Source organism: Chinchilla lanigera, unplaced genomic scaffold, assembly GCF_000276665.1.
Source record: "Chinchilla lanigera isolate Chin_1 unplaced genomic scaffold, ChiLan1.0 scaffold00025, whole genome shotgun sequence".
Classification (NCBI taxonomy): Eukaryota; Metazoa; Chordata; class Mammalia; order Rodentia; family Chinchillidae; genus Chinchilla; species Chinchilla lanigera.
The window spans coordinates 801,225-822,738 of record NW_004955426.1 but is presented as its reverse complement, the minus strand read 5'-3'; the positions used below and the strand labels follow the sequence as shown (position 1 = coordinate 822,738).

The 21,514-nt window shown below is 40.1% G+C and overlaps 1 protein-coding gene across 4 annotated transcripts in view; it reads left to right on the top strand.

Moving 5' to 3' along the window:
* Nucleotides 1–21,514, top strand: part of Ctnnd2 (catenin (cadherin-associated protein), delta 2) — a gene marked incomplete at its 5' end in the record, with an annotated part of 372,103 nt that overhangs the window by 184,651 nt on the left and 165,938 nt on the right. For all 4 annotated transcript variants that reach the window (XM_013515022.1, XM_013515021.1, XM_013515020.1 and 1 more), the window contains 1 exon segment: nucleotides 17,241–17,424. In XM_013515022.1, the coding sequence (XP_013370476.1) occupies nucleotides 17,241–17,424 (184 nt within the window).

Below are 21,514 nucleotides of genomic sequence, written 5' to 3'. Positions count from 1 at the left end.
TGCATTAAGCCAGTGATGGGTTCATAGCTGTGCAGACTATTAGAAGGTGAGGTCCAGATGGAGTAATTAGGTCACTAGACGCCTGCCTTTAAGGGGTGTATCCTGTCCCCAGCTCCCTTCTGTTCTCTGTATGGTTCCTGGCCACCATAAGATAAGCAGCTTCCTCCACCAATGTCTTCTGCCATGATGTTTCTTCCATAGAGCCAACCAACCATGAACTGAAACATCTAAAACCATGAGTACAAATAAACCCTTCCTCCTATAAATTGTGTCTCAGCAACAGAAAGGTGATGAATATACTCTTGTATTGATTTGTTGGAAACTTTTCCAGTGCTCCCCGTATAGAGCTGTCTATCTGTTGTTATGTTCTCCTTTTAGCTTAATGAGAAAAGGATTTAGACCAGTCCCAGCCTTGACTGTGCTCATTGGTTGCTAATGTCTCTGTGGTTTCATAATGAGACCTTGCCATGGTATGTGTTCTCTTGGTGTTAACATGTCTGTAGAAGCCGGGGATATAGCTCAGCAGCACAAGTGCTTGCCTGGCAAGCGCAAGGTCCTGTGTTTGATTCCCGGTACCAAAAAAAAAAAAAAAAAAAAAGTCACTTAACATGTCTATAGAGAATGCCTTCACACATTTGCCAGCTGAAATGGGTATTGAGAGAAGCATTTCCATCTCAAACAGTATAAATCCAATTTAAATTCTATGCCAACATTTGTCTTCTTCAGCTTTTCCTTCTCCTACTTCTTTAAAATGAACTTTCTTGATTTTTTTTTTCATTTTATAGTAGTACGTGTTTGCAGTGCATGACGGTTACCTTCATTGTGGGCAGTCAGTACATGTACGGGACACATTTTAATTCTTTTTCATCCCCTTTCCTCTCCTCTCTCGCCCTTCCATCTCTTGGTCCCCTTCCCCATTCCAAAAGATCTGGCTGCCTGTTTTTTAGTATCTGTCTTTTAGTTTGTTTTTCAATCTGTTCATATTTTAGGTTTCCACATAAGAGACACCATGTGATGTGTAAGTTTGTTGCCTTCATCAGCAGCATGTTACACCACTGCCAGCATGCCAGGAGCTGTCAGGAACCAATAAATGTCACCCTATGTACACTGGTAGGATACACAAAACACTTGACGTGGTTTTAGCATTAACTGGTAGAGTTTTTCCTATAATGGCGTTGAGGATATTTTTCATCTGTTGATATGATTTTTGTCATCAAAAACCAAATAGTTTTCATAATTTCAGTAGATAAAACAAAGTTTTCCATCTAATATTACTTCCCTGTAATTTAATGAGGGTGTATTGTAGATCTGATAGCTCTGAGCAAGATTAAAAGTGATACCTTCCAAAAATCTCACTTTCGATTTTTTCAATAATTTTTTAGTCTCCATGACACAGTAGGTAAAAGCTGCTCTACTGATTTGTGGTGCCTGTATTTTGTATATATATGTAGGCATATACTTCATTAACTTTTTCGTTGAGGAAATTCTGGGATCACAAATAACTAGTGTCTTACATCCTTGAGTAAACCAAGAAATTTTTCTGTTTTTAAACATTTTTAAGAACAATGAATCTTGAGTGAAGTCAGTGTTGGGCATTTATGGGATAGAGTGAAACTGAAAACCAAGTGCCTGGGGTTTTACAAACTAACCTCAGTGTTCCTGACACATAGCAAGTAAAGTATATGGACTGCCCTTAATATGAAGAATAGACTATCTCCACCTGACTCTTTTTTTTTTTTGAAACTTCACTTCAACTTATATAGTCCCTGCTGAAAACCAAAGAGATCCATTGAGTGTAGCTACAGGATGTAACATTCACCCATTTATGGGGTTTGCACGCTCCATCTGTTTATAACATCTATAAACAGGATTATGTACCTGTAATGCATTAGCTCAGCCCCTAGAGAGGATATATTTTATATTTTAATGTTATTACCCTTACTCTTGTGAGGAGTTTGCCAGGAATTGCATGGAAAATACATGTCAAAAGCCTTACAAACTTGGTCTTTTAGATGCTGTTGTGTCATTTGTTCTTAAATCTGTGGATGATGGGTACAAACAGATGGTTGTTGAGAAGGGCAGTGACACGAATCCCTCCTGCAGGGTAGGAGCATTAATCTGACAGTGATGACATGATGGATTGGAATAAATAGCCTGTCTTGAGATAAACAGAGGTGGTGAAAACAGTTAGGTTACTGGGTTATTTTAAACTAGAAATGATGAATCAGAATCGTGACAGTAGAGTCCAATTAGGGGAAAAGTGGATTTTGAGTTCCCATTACCATAAACCAGGGTAAGGAAATGTATCTTCACAGAGTAGTGGTTTGGACAGAGAAATAAAAATAATTAGATAGATTAGTAAGAGTTCATCCTTCCATCAGGCATATCAATGCTACCATCATTAACCTGTAAACCAGTCACAGGGATACACTTACTAAAGTGGCTTACAGGTTTACACCCTTAGACTCTGGCAACCAAGAAAGAGTTTGCCATTGAAATAGTATGTAAATGTTAATAGCCATCATAAGCAGTGTGCATGTATATCCAGTGGCTACACATTCCTAGAAACTTTCACACATTAACTGTGTTTACAATTATTTAAGTTTGTTCTTGTCTAAATACAAAATAGAAGATCCTTTCAGTGGAAACAGCCAACACAAGCGTGCCCTAAAATTTTTAAAGTAGGATTATCTTAGTTACTTTTCTCATTGCTGAAACAAAATACCTGACACCCAGAGGTAAAGGAGGAAAGGTTTATTTAGCACATAATTTGGAGAAATTTCAGTCCATAATTACCTGGGTCCAAGGCAGCGTGGCTTGGCAGAGGGGCATCACAGAGGAGAAACTGTTCATGGCAGCAGAAAACAGCAAAAGCAAACCAGGAGAAAAGACAAGACTCTGTCTCTCTCTTACATTGTATCCAGGCTACCTGCCCTAGGACGAGTGTAGCACTCACACCCTTAATCCTAACTAGAACCGTACCAAACCAATCAGTGGGCTGATTTACTAATCACACCCACTGAATCTCAGCATTACACATTCTAGATTCAGCCACCTCTGAAAAAGCCCTTGGATCATATAAGGCTTTAAGGGGACATCTAGACACAAACCATAACAAGTATTAATTGTTTAAACAAGTTAAAGGAAAATGTGAAAAATGAAATGTGAGTGTCAACAGACACAAACAAATATGAAGGTTTTGAAAAGGAAAGATTGTGTCTAAATTCTTTACAGGTTCCACAACCCAATGCCCTTTAGCAGTTTTACTTACATGTTCAATGAAAGACCCAATGAGGAAATAAAATAGCAACAGGTATGTACTGGCATTTTGGAAAACAGCATGCAAGCAGCTGAGATGCTCTCAGAAAGAAGTTCAATTAAAATGAATGCCAAGGGGACGGAGAGGCCCCTTGTGGTTTTCAGTTTCCAAACGTGAACACGGTTGCTGGCACCCAGTGCTGGTGAGAAGCTTCATCACAGGGACTACCAGGTGAAACTGACATGAGAAAAACTTTTAGGAAAGCATTTCGGCAGTACACTTCAATGTTTAAAACACTCATACTCCTCCTCCTCCCAAGATTCAGGTTTTAGGATTTTGTACTGAGGGTCTGTTCAGAACAGTCTTCAAAGCAGACAAGTTTAAATATGACAAACACTTTGTCAGCCAAAAAAAAAGTATTTTTAAAAGGCTAAATGTCTGTCAGTACATAATTGAGATAAAAAATGGTTCATCAAATAGGCCATTATCAGGCATTAAAAATTAAGATGTGGCTAGATATTTGTTGCTATCGAAATATATCCATGGCACATAATGAATGCAAAAAACAAGTTAGCAAACATGTGTAATGTGATTCTGTTTCTTTAAAGTCACATGTAAGTATATTGTAAGGATAGAAAAACAAATAGAGTCACGTTCCCCAGATCCACCTATGGGTAGATTTCTTTTCCACTTTATCTTTTTTTTAACAGACTGAAGATGTTAAAGTTATCGTGTGTTGATTTTATAATCAGAAATATAACACTGTTATCTAAAAACCTTTAAAATATATACCAGTACATCCACTTTTTGTCATTTAAACTTCAATAAAGATTAATTATAACATAAAATGGAGTTTATTTTAAACTCTGTGTGTTCGTGCAGAGAAATCACTAGTGTCAGAAAAGATGAACATTCTAAAACCAGTGGCAAAATTTTAGCATAATGACTCGGTAAAAGTCACCCTCAATTCTCTGGAAACTGTATCGTTGTTATACTCACCTAAGGGTTAGTCAACAGATAAATGTATTACATGTGTTCAGCATATTCAACAATATCTCTAAAAGTCATTTTATCAATTTTGTGATTTTACCTGGAGGAGTACTGCTGAATGTCACATAGCATTTAAATAAGCGAGATTGTCACTTTTACTAAATTGTTTTCTGAAAATCCTATTACACTTTACATTCCAATCATAATAGAAGCTCTTTACCATTATGCATGCTTTGCCACACTCTGGTTTTACTGTTTTGATTCGGGAAATACCTGAAATAAGTGATTTTATCCCTTCCTGTCATTTGTTGTGCTTATAGGCACTGAACAGCTGCCCTAATGATCAGCTGGCTAACTCGCTTTCGTTTGTCCTCAGTCAACCCACTAATGGGCCTAACACAGATGCTTGAAGTAAAAACTGCAGCTCAGTTTTTTGTCAATGTCTACAGTAAAAGGAGAACTTATACTTCCAGGTTGCTTCGTGATATTACAATTTTTAGCAATGAGTAGGGGAAGTGTCTGCTGAGATTCGGAAGACACAAACCATCCCCAGGTTAACAGTTTGTGAGACTAAAATATGATCACGCTGTTCTTCCTTATGCCAGACTACCTTCTCCATCACTCTACATGCAGCAGCGCTTAGGCCCAGCCCTGGGCTGTTGGTTCTGTATTCGAACTCTATGCCTGTGACTTCATCGCTCCTGCAGGTTTACATAGCTCCTAAGTGCTGAGGATGGTACATTTCTGTCTTGAGAGCTGGACTCCAGACTCAGGACCAGCTGCCTCCTGATATCACCACTGAATTGGCATCTCAAGATAACACACCCATACAGGAGGCCACAGTTTCCAGCCAGACACCTCCCTCTTCCTGTCTTCTCTACTCTGTGCCCCTCCTCCCTAGCATGCAGCCAAGTGACATCCAAATTATGTCTCCCTAACCATGTTCCTTGAGTCGTAACTGTTTTTCTGTGCTCATCAGAAGGACATTTTAGTGGAAAAAACAGATGTTGATGGACTCTGTTAAGTTAACCAAGACTAAACATAATAGCCTTCAGCTCCCATGGTGTGTCACTCTGACTGCTCTTTAAAAAAAAAATATGGCAGAATTTCCAGAAATTAGGGCTGGGCAGATAGCTTCCCTAATTTCCTCGTAATGGAGAGAGGAGAACCACTTTCTACTGTAGTGTCATGACTGCCCAGGTGGAAAGGCATCCGTTTCATTGTTGAGAGATTGTACTTTTTTCACACAATGTTCTATATGACATCTATTATACCACTGAACACAAAGACAATTAGGCTATTATTTGTTACTTATTGCTAGCTACAAGCCTTTGTAGTCTGATTACCCCTATACATCTCTATCTCATTCCATATTTCTGCTCAAGATCCACCCTTGTGTAGGACCTGCTGAGGTCCCCTCCTGGAGCTACATTAGAGCCATGTTTCCATGGCACCATCTCTAATAGTGGATTTTATCATGGACAGCTCTGTAGAGTTTCATTTCTCATTGGGCAAACACTCGTGCTTTTTATACCGTCAGGTGGACTTTGCTTCATTTACTGTATATGCCTCAGCCTAACTAGCAATACCTTGTTTTTGTGGTCACAAAATATATGCTAAAACACTCAAACCTTAAGAACTGGCACAAGGACAGAAGTTCCCCCAAATTTCCAATTTGGGTTGAGAATTTGTTTGCAGAATCTGAAAGGCAACAGAATGTGTTTAGAGAAAAAAAATTGTGACAATTAATGCCCACTTTCAGAGTTAAGAAATGCAACTCAGAAATACAAACGTGAGGGTGGTCAAGAGAGACTATAGTTGACTTTTGACGTTCTTACTCACTGTCATAAATTTCCCATGAAATAACCTCTGAATAGAGTCATTAAGCACCAATATAGTTTGAACTATGATACCTATTTCTGTATCCCAGTTCTGTCTCTTTTGGTTGTTGCTTGTCCTTGGAAGATTTTAGAAAATTTTTAAAGTTCTTGTTATGAATCTCTAAAATGAAGCCTCTAGCAACAGTGCTCTTCTATGGTTGTGATCAGGATTTGTTAAATAGCACAAGTGACATATGAATGGGGGCTTAACTGAAAATGAGACCTAGTTTTTCAATTAGTGTGACAACTGGAGAGAGAATTTAGTTTTAAAGTTATTCCTCATCGCAATCTGGTGTTTGTTCAATTTTTTTTCCATGAACGATTGTATCTGTGGGGTTTTTTATTGTTGTTTTGTCTTGTTTTGCTTTTTTAGTAGAGGTAAGCAGAATTAAATGTAAGAAAACTAATTTGTAAAAGTAGTTTTAAAACTGAACGCTCTTCATTCTGGGAACTCAAATGGCTTCTTGAAATGTCTCAAGCTACATGACCTGAGGCTACAGAGGAACCGGCAGTAGATGAAAAGCAGAACATCCTCTTGTGTTCACGCACTTTGCTTCAGAGGATTGCAAACCACAGCACCTCTTCTCCATTTCACCTCTCTCTCCTCTCTTCATGTCAAGTGATGTGCCTGACATTTGTCTTATTGCTCATATGCATCACAGTCACATTCTCATCCGACCTTCACTTTCACCTACCAGATGAGGGACTTTGGACGAGTGACTCAACTTCTCTGGGTCTCTGTCCCCTCATCTGCAAGAGGCAATTGGTTGAAATTTTCTATGAGTCAGTACATGCCAAGTAATTAGCAAAGACTGTCCTGTGTAATAAGAACTAAAACATGTGAGATACTTAGCTATTCTAAAAGTTATGTCCTGAGTGTTCTTATTTGGATACCTAACCCAGCCATTGTCTCTGATTATTGAGACTCCTGTTTTTTAATATCACCAGATTAACTCCCTCTTTTCACTTACATGGTTTTTCTCCCATTTATTGAGCACCTACTAACATCTAAAGTGTTCTTAGTCCTTGACTATGTGAGAGCTGGAATTAAAATGTCAGTCTCTGAGTCCTGACACAGTTTTTATTTTGCCACCATACCTTTATCAAGGCTGCTTTTCTTTGAGGCTCAAGGAAACCAAGGACATGCTTAAAAATGGCCCAAAGATAACAGTGTTCACAGTGGTTCTCTTTCAAGGAGTGCTTGGTTCATTTCTTATACCATAATGGCATACCTGAAGCTGGGTAGCTTTGTAAGGAAGAGAGGCTTATTTTGCTCACACTTTTGAAGGCCATTAAGTGTAGAACCAAACAGCTCCAATTGTCTGGACTCTGGTGAGAGTCACCTGTGGGTGACACCATGGCTGGAGTGTATTCAAAAGCAAGAGGTCCCATGGCAAGGCAGGAAGCCTGACCAACAGAAGTCCCATGGTTCTTTCCCAAGGTACAACCTCAGTGACTTTAGAATGTCTCACTGGACTCCACCTCTTAAAGGTCCCCACCACCACACAGGAAGACTCAGCCTCCAACATATGAATTTTTGAGAAACAAACTACCTATACTTAGTAGAATTCTTAGCTAAGGAAACTCCAACATATTCAATTCAAGGTCTTATGTTGACAGCAACAGGACAAGTGAGGTAAATGTGCTATAAATAGTAAAAAGATACTCCAAGATGAGTACCATCTCATTTTTTATAAGGCTATATAATTTTCTATATTCTTCTTCACTCTCTCTAAGCCCCAAGTCTGGAATCATGGGCTGGTGCTTTGCAAGGTGTGTGTGGCTTGGGTAGCTTCAAAGTTATAGCACTGAATAGAGCTGTCCCCATTTTAACGTCTGTTGTCCTGACTCAGATAAGATGTCAACCTCATGGTTAATGGGTCCCCTGAACATTCAGGAATTCAGCAGGTTTTAAGAAAGACAATGATGAAATTAGCTACTCACCCATATTCATTAACTTATGAGTTCGTCAGCTGTCCCAGTGGCCAGCAAGAAAAATCTGTTCATCAGTAAAGATAAATTTATTAGACTAGACTGGGTCTTTCTGGCTTAAAACAAGTGTCAAATGGGTGAATTGGTGCAGAGTATTATATGGTTCACCAGCTGGGTGATTTTAGGTGGGTATTGCAAACCAAGTAACCACTGGGATGGGGCAGTGTTTTAACAGAGGTCATGGTGAGGGTAGAGAACCTTGCCACAATGAGTCTTGCCATTTGATCTGTACTTTAACTGTCCATAAGTTCAGATTTGCAAAATCAAGCAAATATATTACTGTTTATTGGCCTTGGCTTTGTTCAGCATAGGGGTGGCAAAGTGTGTTCACCTCAGAATCTTTAACCCAAGCCCAGAAATTATGAATTATCAGATCACTTCCTGTACTAATTTTTAATTAACTGATAACAGAGGTGTTTCTCTTTGAACCTCACATACAACCTAATCTCTACCTCTGTCTCTTCTTTGTAATTTGCCATTTATGAAAGGGGTAAACTTAATTTAATTAGTTCTTGTAACTTGGAAACACCAAAATCCTACCAAGGCAAACAACCAAGTCAACTCTTTTTTTCAACATATGCATGAATACAATTGTTACATAAAATAATATGATCACTGACTGATAGAACTTTTTAGGAAAAGAATCCCAGGGCCATGTTCCAGAAATTGCTAAACTCAGCCTGAGTGCTTTGGTGGCATTTTTCAGAGTTCTGATAGACCCAAGGTCACTGAAGGAGGCTATAGTTTAAGCAAACCTAATTTTATATTCCTAACTGTTGGCCCATTGGGAACTGAGAAATATAGAACTCTGTGGTTCATTTATAAAATGTAGTGATCAAAGGTGAACCTCTGACTCTCACAGATGGCTACTCCCAACATCGACATACAAATTATTTTCAAGTCTTATGTTGAAACTTAAAAACATTACCATGAGGAGAATTTTCCTATTCCTAGATAGCAGCTGCCTAGCTTTGTCCCCAGTTGGAAACAAACATTGTTTTCCATGAAAGGAATCTGGCCTGTTACTTTTTTATTGTAAACATTGAATGGAACAATTCTAAAAAAAAAAACTGGGATACACATACATCAACTTAGAATGGAAAGATCATAGATATATAAAGAGGTTTTTTTTTAAATGCTTTGATTCTGTTTTTGTTTTTGCTTTTTGACTGGCTAATATAGTTCAGGCTGGGTTTAAACTCACTGTGTAGCACAGGCTGGCTTCAAACTCTCTTCCTCCCTAAATCTCCTGAGTGCTGGGATGAGAGGAATATGCCAACACACCTGGCCATAGATACTGAGTTTCTTCTTTGGTTTTTTGTTTTGTTTTGTTTTTTTCCAGTACAGGGAATCGAACTCACGACCTTGCGCTTGCCAGGCAGGCGCTGTGCCGCTGAGCTAAACCCCCAGTCCCGATACTGAGTTTTTAATCTTTCTTTAGGAAAATGTTATAGACTTTTAGCTCTGAAATTATTTTATTTTAAATAAACTAAATCAGGTTGTGAAAACACAAGATAATTTTTGAAATTGTGTATGGGCCTCTTGCTTCTATTAATTTCATATGTGCTTGGTCTAAATTTTTAATGTATGCTATTGGTGCCCAAATTTGAATATAAAAGTGTTATGGGACCAGTTTTGGCTTTGGAAAAGACAGCCTCAGCATTAGTGGCTGTATCTTTCCACAAAATTACTTTAGAACCTCAGCAACTAGAATACCTCACTGATCCCAGGGACATTTAAGATCAGAACGGAATTTGCTTGCTCTGGAACAGCGAAGATCGGGATTATTTTCAAATGTTGAGAACAGTTCACTCTTCCTCCATTCTGGAGTTCAGTCTGTAGGCATCTTGAAGATAAGCAAGAGTAACCTCAGCATTTATGTGTGTGATTATTTAAAAACAACTCTGTGTTGGGACCAGAACCCACCCATGGCAGCAGTGGGATGAGAGTTTATAGTTGCTCCTGGTGACAGCCGCACCCTTCGCCCTCTTCACCTCTGCCTTCGCCAGCCCCGACAGCCCTTTCCTCTCCCTGGCTCTGTGAGATTCGCAACTGAGGGTGATTCAGGGAGTTGAAACTGGACAAGGATTAACCAGCACCTCATTCCCACTGCGCAGGGCACTACCTTTTCCTCTCTGAGACTACGACAGGGGAGAACCAGAAGGTCATTCGTTTTGTTCAGCCAGGCCTGCGACTCCTAAAGCAAAGCTGGGAGAGTTACCCTTGACTGTAGCAACATTTTGGTAAACTGGAAACACAGACTCCAGGTAAATGCCTATATTCTTAAAGACAGGGCATAGCTGTCACATATGAATCTTTTGCATCTGGAAGAACTCCTAAAACAGCCCCAATTCACAGCTGTACCCTGAGGGGGCAGGGGAACAATATGAGCGTGTCTACGCCTTGATAGTCACGAGGACAGCAGGCGCATGCGCAGCAGGCCAGCGCAACCTGCCGCCAGCGCAACCTGCCTTCAGCGCACCAGGGGCTCCCAGATCCTAACCAGCCTCCCTGAACCTCTCACAGAGGGGTGCCAGGTGAGGTAGCAAAGGCGGGGAGAGAACCCCCGTTCTCCTCTCAGCCCCCAGCAGCCAGGCCTAACTGACTTGTTCACAAGATGAACCCTTCTGTCTCACTTATCTTTTTCCCTCTGCCTTTCCCGAAGTTCACAAACCCTTGCTCTCAAGATTAATGATGGATTTGTGTAAATAAATCCTCGTACTACAGTAATTTTTCATTAATTTACTGGTTTTAAATAAAATTTAGAAAACATTCATTCTAAGCGAATTAAGCCAATTTTCTTTTAGACTTGCATTTGATTTGACCCTCAGTCCTATCGAAGGGTTGGTTTAACTGCTAACAACTGAAAAGATGTAGCACAAAGCAAATACGGGGCCATAACAGCCCTGTGTAAGCCTGAGGCAATGTTTAATTTCACCATAATTTACTTGCTATTATTAAAGGGTTTTTTTCCTTAATTTTTAAAAACCAAGATAGTCTTCATCCTTTTCAGGAAACTGCATTACCCTCTATCAAAACAAAAAAAATGATCAAATGAAGGTAATTAAGATTTTATTAAAGAAATTTTAATAAACCAATTACTGCTCATGAATATGGATAATCTTAAGGAAAGGAACCATCTTATGCCTGAAATAAAAATAAACTATCCTTAAATATATTTAGTATATATAATTAGATATTTCAGTGTCTTCTCTACTAAACCTACTGTCAAAATTATATTTGAAACAGCAATAACTTTACACTGATACAGGAGAGCTATTGAATGCATAGAGTTAAGGAAAAGATGCTATAAAACAGTTTTATTACAGATTACAACCTAGAAGAAATTAGCATATCTTCACCAGACAAATAAAAATTTGCTAGTGACCATCAGCCTAAATACTACAACATTTTTGTCCCCCTCTGATAAGAACGACTGGGGAAATTATGTTATGGATGCTGAGTACCATTGTAATTCAGTGTATTCCCATCTGTCCACAGGTTGAAATTTTAGTATTACCTTGGCTAATTTAAGAATTACCAGGGAGTTTATATAGGAAAATTATCCAAATGAAGTAGTAGAGATAAGCCTTGTAATGCTAAACTGGTTAGTGTTTTTCACTGAAACCAATTTTTCTCTACTAGCTAAAAATAGAATCTCTTAGATACAAGATATATAATCTATTTAAGTAAAGCACATTTTTATATTCTTGTGTGGAGAACTTATTTGTAAAATTGCATCTTGCATCTATTTTATTCTCTCAGCTCATTACACCATTTGCAAGCACTATAATAAGGAAAGAGTGCTCCATGGCTGCTACCCTATGCTCCCGTCCTGCTAAGCTCAGGGCGCAGAGCTATTAATTCCTGCTGTCCTGTAGTGCCTGTCTGGTGAGCACCTCCTGGGGGTCAGAGCAGATTCTGTACTCTGGGGACGCTGCGTGATGCCTGCGTGCTGCGTGCTGCGTGCTCCCTGCGTGCTGCATGCTGGGAACACTCAAAGAAGTGTCTGCTGTCGTCTCATGGCCGGGACTCTGTTGTGGCGAGGAAAGGTGACTCATGACTGAAATGAAAAATACGAGTTGGCAAGGAGGTCTCTGCTGAAAATTAAAATAGGAGTGCCAACAGCAAGTGCCTGGGAAGTTAGTTTGGATTGGCCCAAATAAACCTCTCTGAGTTCACCGCATTTGAAGTGAGATGTGAATGGCAAAAGGATTAGCCATGGAAAGGTCTGGGGAAGAGTATTTCAGAGTGGAGAAGCAGCCAGCCCCCCACATGTGCGGTGCAGATGAGCGTGGGTATTCAGGGAGAAGAAATAAGGTCTCTGTGTTTGGGACATAAAGGCCAGAATTTCGGTGTTGTATGCATTTGGGACAGGGAGTTTTGTTCACTGGTCTTTCCATTCTGCATCCACGTGGTGTATAGCAGTCCTTTGTAGGTATGAGAATGTAAATGAATGAAGGAAAGGATCTGGTTCAAGATGAACTTAGAGATTTAAGGAAAAGCTGTCAAGAATTTAACTTTATGAAGTATAACAATGTTTTAAGGGAATGTTATTAGACTGGATAATGGCTCCCCAAAGACATGCACACCCAATTCCCCAGCGCTTGTGAATGTCACCTTGCACAGTGAGACTGAATTAGGGATCTTTGTAGTTTTGATTCAGTTAGGGGCCTGAGGATGGTGAGAGTGTGCTGAATTTTCTAGGTGAGTTCAATGTAATCACAAATTCCCATGAGAGAGAGGCAGGAGGTGGAGAGTCAGCGAAGATGTGGGGCTACAGGCAGAGCTCGGCCATGGAATTCCAGAAGCTGGACCAGACAAGGAAGACATCTCCTCTAGAGCCTCCTCCAGCCACAGGGCAACCCCACCAGGCCATGTGAGAGTCCTGACTCCCATGGTTGTAAGAAAATACGCTTGTGTTTTTTAAGCCACCTAGTATTAATCTGTCACATTTCCAACAGGAAACTAAGGCAGGAGTATTCCAAATTAAAGGTCATGTGTAGTCTTTTAATAGGTTGTATATGTGATGAATGATACATATTTAAAAACTAATTATTTGTCATTAAAATTAAAGTGCATTTTAAATTTCAGTCCAGACTTCAGCTCCTCCTTGTATGTTCTGTGCTCTTGCAATGGAATGTAGGAAGAGGACAGGGAAGTTGGAAGGAGCAAGAGAACAAATGGATCCAGGTAATGAGAGGAGCAACTAGGGAAAATGTTGTAGAAATCCAACAAGGGAAAAATTAGAACAAAGAAAAGGAAAAAAAGATGAAAGGGGATTTGGGAGGGAAGGAGGTATGTGACAAGTTAAACCCCAGAATTTAACAGTGTGAGGCAATCAACACTTATTTCGTACAATGTCGAAGCATCAGGAATCTGGGAGGAACCAGTGTGGGCAATTCTGGCTCGGATCTCTCATGAAGTTCAAGTCATCGCAAGGCTTGAGTAAAGCTGAAAGATCCACTTCCAAGATGGCGCCCTTGTGCAACTGTTGGCTGCAGCCTCAGTGCTTCACCCAGTGGCCACTCCACAGAGCTGCTTGAGGGTCTCTTGTAGCATGATAATTGCCTTGTCCACAAACAAGCAGTCCCAGAGAACAGCCTTAGAGGGAGTAGTAATACCTTTCCTATGACCTTCTCTCCAATGACTTCCAACGTGTATATTGGCCAGAAATGAGTCCTGGGGAGAAGAATTAGAGCCCTCCATTTGAAAGGAATATCAAATAATTTGTAGGTGTATCTTACAACACCACAGAAGAAAGGGAAGAAGGAGTGTTATGGTTTGTGTCTGTGTGTCCCCCCAAAGCCTCATGCAGACATGGGGCAGGCTTTTAGAGTTTGATTGATTATGGGTGTGAGAGCTACACCCGCCCTAGGGTGGATAGTTTGCATGTGTAAGGGAGAGAAAGAGGGTGCTTGGGGCCATTTCTGGCTTTTGTGCTTGTTGTTTTTGCTGTGTTCTGCCACCATCAGCTGTAGCCCTCTGCCATGTGCCACTCTGCCTTGTAACATGCCAAGTATGGACTGAAACCTCCACAAACTGTAACTGAAATAAACCTTTCCTTTCTTAATTTTGGGCATCAGGTATTTTTTCCCTGCAATGAGAGAAAAGTGACCAAGACAGGGAGTGAAAAGAAATTCGAGCAAAATGGCATTTTCCATGTGTTCAGGAGGACGCCTATACGTATCCAGTTCTCTCTGCCAATCTCTTCCTTCAGCTATGAGTGTGTATGGGTGTGCACATTTCTGTGTGTGTGTGTGTGTGTGTGTTCAGTAGGACAAATATGGTCTTCACAGCTGTTTCCCACTTTTTACTTCTTCCAGACTAATCAATCTTTGTCTCAGTTGTCGCCGGAGACTACTGCTTGTACACTCAAGGTTTTGTCCTTGTCCAGATAATTTAAGCGCAACTCTCAGGTTTTAAGGCTCCCTGGAACTAGTTCACTGAGTCCCCAACAGTGATCCCACCTCATTCCACACACATCGCCAACTCTTCATCCAGGTGACAAAGTTATGCTTGCTGAAGATTGTAGCTCCAGAAAGCTCAGACAAAGCTGTGGGCTGCACGTGCACCTTCAGGTCGTAGGTTGAGAGATATGGGTCAAGAACTGTGCTAAGTTCACTGGGATGTGGCTCACAGTTGGAACAAGCTTGGAAGGTGGAATGAATATGAAATGAGAAACTTCTTTCAATACCTGAATCTGAATTCGGTTGAACCAATTCATGAATCAGTAAGAAATGTGAGGAGGTAGAGCAACCCAGTGAAGGGAGGAGGGGACCGAGTCTCTCTTTATCCTCTCACTTCTTGTCAAATATTAGTTTAGCTCTTTTTAATTTGTTGGTTTTTTTACCTCTTTCTTCCCCTACCTCTTTCCTGTTTGTTAGAAAGCAGTACAAATGACTTTTTTTTTGGGCACTGGGAATCGAACTCAGGACCTTGCACTTGCTACGCAGGCACTTGTGCCACTGAGCTACATCCCCTGCCCATAAATGACTTTATTATGACAGAATGACTTCAGATTCTTTTATACTCTTTGCATGTAAACACAAATTTTCTCTTTTACTGTTTAGTGTTTTAGAATAAGTGCATTTTGTAGCAAAATATATCACTCATATATTAAGACGTTTACTTACAAGCCTCAACATTCGTATGATAGTGTTTTCATATCAGGATTTGGGAATGAAAACAATTTATATTTTGTTGCTGTATGTCTGCATGGAATGCTATAAGAACACACAAATGCTTTAAAGTGATATTCTTAAAACATATACGGTGGTAGATACAAGTTTCTTTTTAATGTGCTTGTTGAAACTGAATACTTAATTATTTTGCTATGAAAATAACATTTTTGTGAGACTATAAATGAGTGAAAGCAAACATTTCTATTATACATATAATCAAAATCTAGTAAAACACTTCTTAATAGTTGAGTAAACAGCTACACATTTAAATTTCCATAAAGGTAAATGCAAATGTTAATATTCCTAGCAATGAACATCAGTTCACAGCATAATATATCTTGAGCATATCCGGTATACCACTGAGAATTTTCTTGTGCTCAATTTGGGATACTAATAACAATCTAAACATGTACACAAAGTTTGTAGGAAATAACCCATGAATTAAAGGAGGCCACATAGTAGATCGTTTAAGTTTTGTGGGCCAGACAGTGCATGTCACAAATCATCAACTTTTCCTTTGAGGACCAAGCAGACCTAGAAAATATATGAATGAACAGGCATTGCTGTGTTCCAAGAAAAGTTTATTTACAAAAATAGACTAGATTTGCCCTCAAGTTGCCCTCCCATTCTAAAGGATTGATTTATACATACCAGGCACTGAAAAAATGTTTCTTTCCATCATGTTCATTTCAATAAAACTCCCAGCAAATGTTATTTCAACAGACAGTTTTAAGAATTCATCTGTACAGCCATATTTTTGCAGAGCTTTGCACTCACTTTTGTAATCACTTATTTAGATATTAATGATTGGATTTATATTATTAGTCCACTTGGTTAATTCAACATGTGCAATGCAAGAAAATAATAAAAATAATTTCACGAAGAATGGTGTCCTGTGTATTCCATTAAAACACAGTTGATGAAACAAAATTTCATATGACTAAAATAAGTTGAATAAAATAAGCTAGAGGTCATTTTTCTAAAGACAGCTACAGTATTTTATTCCTAGTATCTATAGTGTTGGCCCCTGTTATTTTCAGGGAGTAAGGAAGCTTTCTTTAAGAGAGCAACAGAATAACGGTCTTTTTCTTTTACTTGTACTGTTCGAGAAAATAGAGTAATTATTTTAAAAGCATTGTCGAGTGATGTTTTAATAGAGATGCAATACTTAGGGCCTTTTTTAGAATTCATCTTATTTCAGAAAACACATATTTAAACACCTAAAATATTCCATGCGTGCAGACTCTGTGTTTGCTATGCCCACATTAATTACAGCTGCGCTCCATTCGTAGCAGGATGCCCTCAGCTTTCTTCCAGGTGCTCTGTGAGCACGTAAAGAACATTGTGTGGTCCTCTGTGAAGAGCACTGTTAAAGAGAAGATGACAAAGCTGTCCCAAGTGACAGTATGTTTAAACGGCTTTGTGAGTCACTTGTCATCAGGTGTGATACTGGGTTGTCCCACAGTTCCTCCTGATGGTGGCTGCTTAAATGTAGAAGCTAAGTGAAGTAGGTAGACCACATGTGCATACTTGGATAACAATACTTGTGCATACTTGGGTAACAAGTACCATACTTGGGTAACAATCTGCCAGACCATTTCAAATCACCTCAGCTCTGGTGTTGCCTAGAATTTAGGAACTTGGGTACATTGTATTCATAATGAACAGAAGCCTGGTAGGTAGCTTCAGTTCAATCAGATCTCACAACCCTTCTCTCCATGATGAGGCAGAGATAATCATGTCACACTTTCTCTGTTCACTCATTGGGTTTCCACAGGGTGCTTTTAATCAGTTCATACAGGTGTCTAAAATTAAGGGCAGGCTCTAGCACGCCTGGCCACACTTGCTCCTCTGACCAGTGCTGTTAACTCCCGAGAGGCAAACACTTGAGGTATCGGTGGCCACCCAACAGCTCTCCCTGTGTGTCTCTTGCAGGAGTCCTTTGGAACCTCTCATCGTGTGATGCACTCAAAATGCCAATCATCCAGGATGCCCTGGCAGTGTTGACCAATGCGGTGATTATCCCTCATTCGGGCTGGGAAAACTCACCTCTGCAGGACGATCGGAAAATACAGCTGCATTCATCACAGGTGCTGCGCAATGCCACTGGGTGCCTAAGGTCAGTGCTACAGTAGGGAGCTCCGCCTGCCCCTCCCCTGGGGTTAGACACACACTCCGCAGCTTTAGTTCCTGTTGTCCTAAGGAGCAGACTGCCCTGCAAAGGTGGATGTTGATGTGGCAATGGAGCATAAGAAACCGGCCAAAAACATTTGTAAGCATGCACTGAAAAGGTATAATCATCTTCCTCTACACCGACAGCAGTGTTGGACTTACTTAACACAATTTCTTAGGTCTAAGGCAAAATATAAACGTTTCATCCCAACCTCAACTAAGTCACCTTCCTAACTGAAAATAATAGTTCATTGTAATGTGGCATGATTTCATTCAGGTACAGTAACCAGGCGGCCCATTTGCTTAGGGAGGGTCTATGACAGATACGAGGGCGGGGTGGTGGTCTAGTTAACCATCACCAATAGATATTTATATTGAGTTTTTCCATATGACCATAAGAGTCTATAGTTCTTAGAAATAGCTCCATAATAAGACTTCTTGTGTTAAATGTTTTATTTTTAAATACTTAAAGTTGTAAATGTGTGGTAATTCTCTCTTAATGTATGTTTACAGTCAGATCCCAGAAATCTACTGGGTGTTTTAGAATCATCTTTATGTCTCGTTTAATTTTTACTCTTAGGAAAGAAGATAATAATCAGTGTAATTGTAAACTTTAGAACCTGTGTCCCCAAGAATGTTGTATTTTGTACCAAAGTTGGAAATCTCCCTGATGAAATAAATAATGGGATGGGAGCAAAAAAGAGGTGGTTAAAAACACCTAGTCAAAGAACCTATGTATTAAACCAAAAGACACAGAATTACTTTGGCTGGGCTGGCTCAAAGCTGCTATTTCTCCTGCAGTTTATCACTTCCTAAGTATAAAACCCAGTCTGTGCTGAGGAGGAACAGAATCACCTCAGTGACATTAATAACAATCATCTCATGAATATTCATAGTGATGCTGTCAGCCTCAGTCTTGAGAGGGCACCTGTGTTTGTGTGGAAGTGTGTGCTCAGAGTGAGATAAAGAGTCAGGCCTCCTGAATATCTGCACACGTTCACAGGCAGGAATAGGAATCCTCTGACAATTTTGCTTTTCCTCCAGGTCATAAAATAATGAACTTTTGACATGATTTCTCTGGATAGTCTCTAATATAAGCCAAATTTACAGTTCTCCAAAATACTCTATTGTGGCATCTATTTTATGAGTTCTTAAATTCCCTTATCCTTCAGAAACCTCTTGCCTTGCTGGAAGAAATGTAACTCTGCCAGAGCTAAAACTGTAGGCAGCGCCAGCCTTCCATGCTTGTTTTTTTTTAATTTCAGTTATTTGCGCCTACTACAAGTAGTTTTTCCCTTCCTACCATCCTGTACTTCCAAAACCTATCATCGCTCCTGAGCAAGTCTGTGGAAGCAGATGCCTGGGAGTAAACTGTAAAAGTGTAGTCGGTAAAGACCTGGTTAGCTCTGTCAGCTGAATTTCGGTCTGACTAACACAAAAACAGAATTACACCTTTCTGGTGTTGGACTTTGAGGACATAGGGCGCTGCCATTACATGGATACATTCAGCATCATGGATGATCATATGTCATGGGTCCCCTTTTCGTAAGTCTACTGGCTGAGTTTGATGTCCAGCATGTGACCCTGAACGAGGTTAGGTCAGAGCAGGATGACACCTATCATTGTCTGTTTACACAGAGGCTCAGGTGACCCTTGCTGCTTCCACTGCTGGCTAGAAGTGACCACATTGTAGAGAGCAAACAAGGAGGATGTCTTCTTTGGAAAGAGTTTGTTGTAGCCAGGTTAGGTTTCTGTAGCCAAGGTACAATAAGGAGTAGTGATTTACTACATTTCTGAGTTTATCATACGAGAGACAAAGCAAAGCCCATCAGTGTATAGTGAAACTTCAGTCTCTCCTCTAATTCATTAATAATCTTCCTGCCATCAGAAAGACACATGGTTTCTCCTCTCTTATCTCAATGTATTTATGAATCACTCCACATTGATGAACAGGTTGAATGAAGTGGAAGGAAACAGCCCCAGAAACGGTTAAAATGAATTTGTTAAATGAAGACTAGAGACTGTAAAGTTTTGGGGGACTTTTATTTTTCTCCATTTACTGAGAGAGTGTGGGTAACACACCCAAATAACTGCACATGTCTACATCATACCAGAAGATTTTTGATTTGGGTATGTGAATTCATTTCTTATTTCCCCAGCAACTACTAGATTTTTACTAAAGAAGTTACTTCTGCTGCTTCTACCTTCCAGCAGTTTTATCCCATGAGCACTTGCTCAGCACCTGCTATATTGGGGGGGGGGACCAGGGTGACAGAGATGGCCCTTCATGGAAGGAAGCAACATCCATGAACTAGCCCAGTGAACATTCTCCTGTCCCATCGATCCCACACCCGGAGTGGTGCAGGAGGGAAAACTGGGGAGCGGTGACTGACTCACTTGGTGCAGATGAATTGGACAAGAACCAAATCAAATTCATTGATTAGGTTCAATGTTGACCTTACGGAGAAATGTGATTCACTTCTTATCCAGTTCACTTGGTGACAAGAATCGTGGGAAGCATTAAGTTTATGAACTGCTGTACCACTGTATATTGTTTTATTTTGTACTTGTTAATTAGCTCATGTTTACCAAGTCATGAAGAATCATCCCCACCTGAACCACATCCTAATTCTTGTCCATACTACCTACCACACACCAAAGCAATATAAAGTTCTATCATGTTCGACTGGTAACAAATCTGTGCTTTGCTACATGGCAACCAATGCACCAGCTGATGTATGGGCAACATTCCTCCGTGTCTCGGTAACTAATTTGCTTCTCAGAGCTGCATGTGTGGCTTCTGCATGGCCAGCACCCTTTCAGGTGCCAGTTCTTTGCCTCTTGTCTAAAGTAGTTAGTTTTCTTGTTGCTGAGACACAACATGGACACCAACATTTTAAAGGAGAAGAGGTTTAACTGAGCTCACGATTTCTGGGGACTCAGTCCATGGCTGGCTCATTCTAAGGCAGGAGCATCATGGTGGAAAGGCCTGGTGAAGCAAAGATGCATAGTACATGGCGTCTGGACAGCAGAGCAGAGGAACAGTGCCAAAGAGAAAGGGGCCAGGGACCAGATATAGCACCCAAGGTTGCACCTCCATGACTCACGAAGTGTGCTTTACTAATCCCCTGGGCAGCTCCCAAGTCAGTGAAGTTGACACAACTTCACTTAACCACCAGAGCCTCCCCTTCCTTCTATTAGATACTTCTCTCCTAAGGCCTTGATTTTCCCTCTAAGGTTTATGTACTAAAAACTCAGTCCCAAGAATGGCAATAAGAGGTAGTGGGATCTTTAAGAGGTACAACCTAATGGGAAGTACTTGATTCAGAAGGGATTAATGTGCTACTCAAGATGCTGGGGTTAGTTCCCTGGAGACTGATTGCTGTCATAAAAGGGAATGTGGCTCCTGAACCATCCACCCCCCAGCCTCCTGTCTTGCGTTCTGATTTCTTCCACATGTGCAGCCACCATTGTTACACTATGTGCCCTGAAGTCCTCACCAAGGACCAGAAGGATGGGAGCATCCAATCATGGACGCTTAGCCTCCGAAACTGTACCCAGACAATAGTCCTCTCTTTATAAAGTAGCCAGAATGAGGCATTTAGTTACAGCAACAGAAAAGGGACTAAGATAAGATTCAAGTATGGAATGGCACACAGTTAGGCACTTAGCATCGCTTTGAATCTTCATTTAGGTTATTACAGCTATGGAGACCTTTTTTAACAAAAAGATCAGACTTACTTAAAGGAGCATTCTGCACAGTCATGTTGACATAACTTTTCCAGTGCTTAAATGCTTCCATTCTTTGATGATTTTAAAATAAGTTGATATTCTGGACTAGTTTCTATATAGTTTTAGGAATACAAAAAGAAAATAAAATGTAATTATACTCTTTTCCTAGGGGAGTCTTTCCAAAACCCATGCAGTTTACCATCCAGTAGAATCATCATATGACAGGTAAAAGTAATTTTAGATCATTATTGGAAATCATTACTCTTGATTTTTATTGTTGATTTAGCAGAATTGAACTGGCTCAT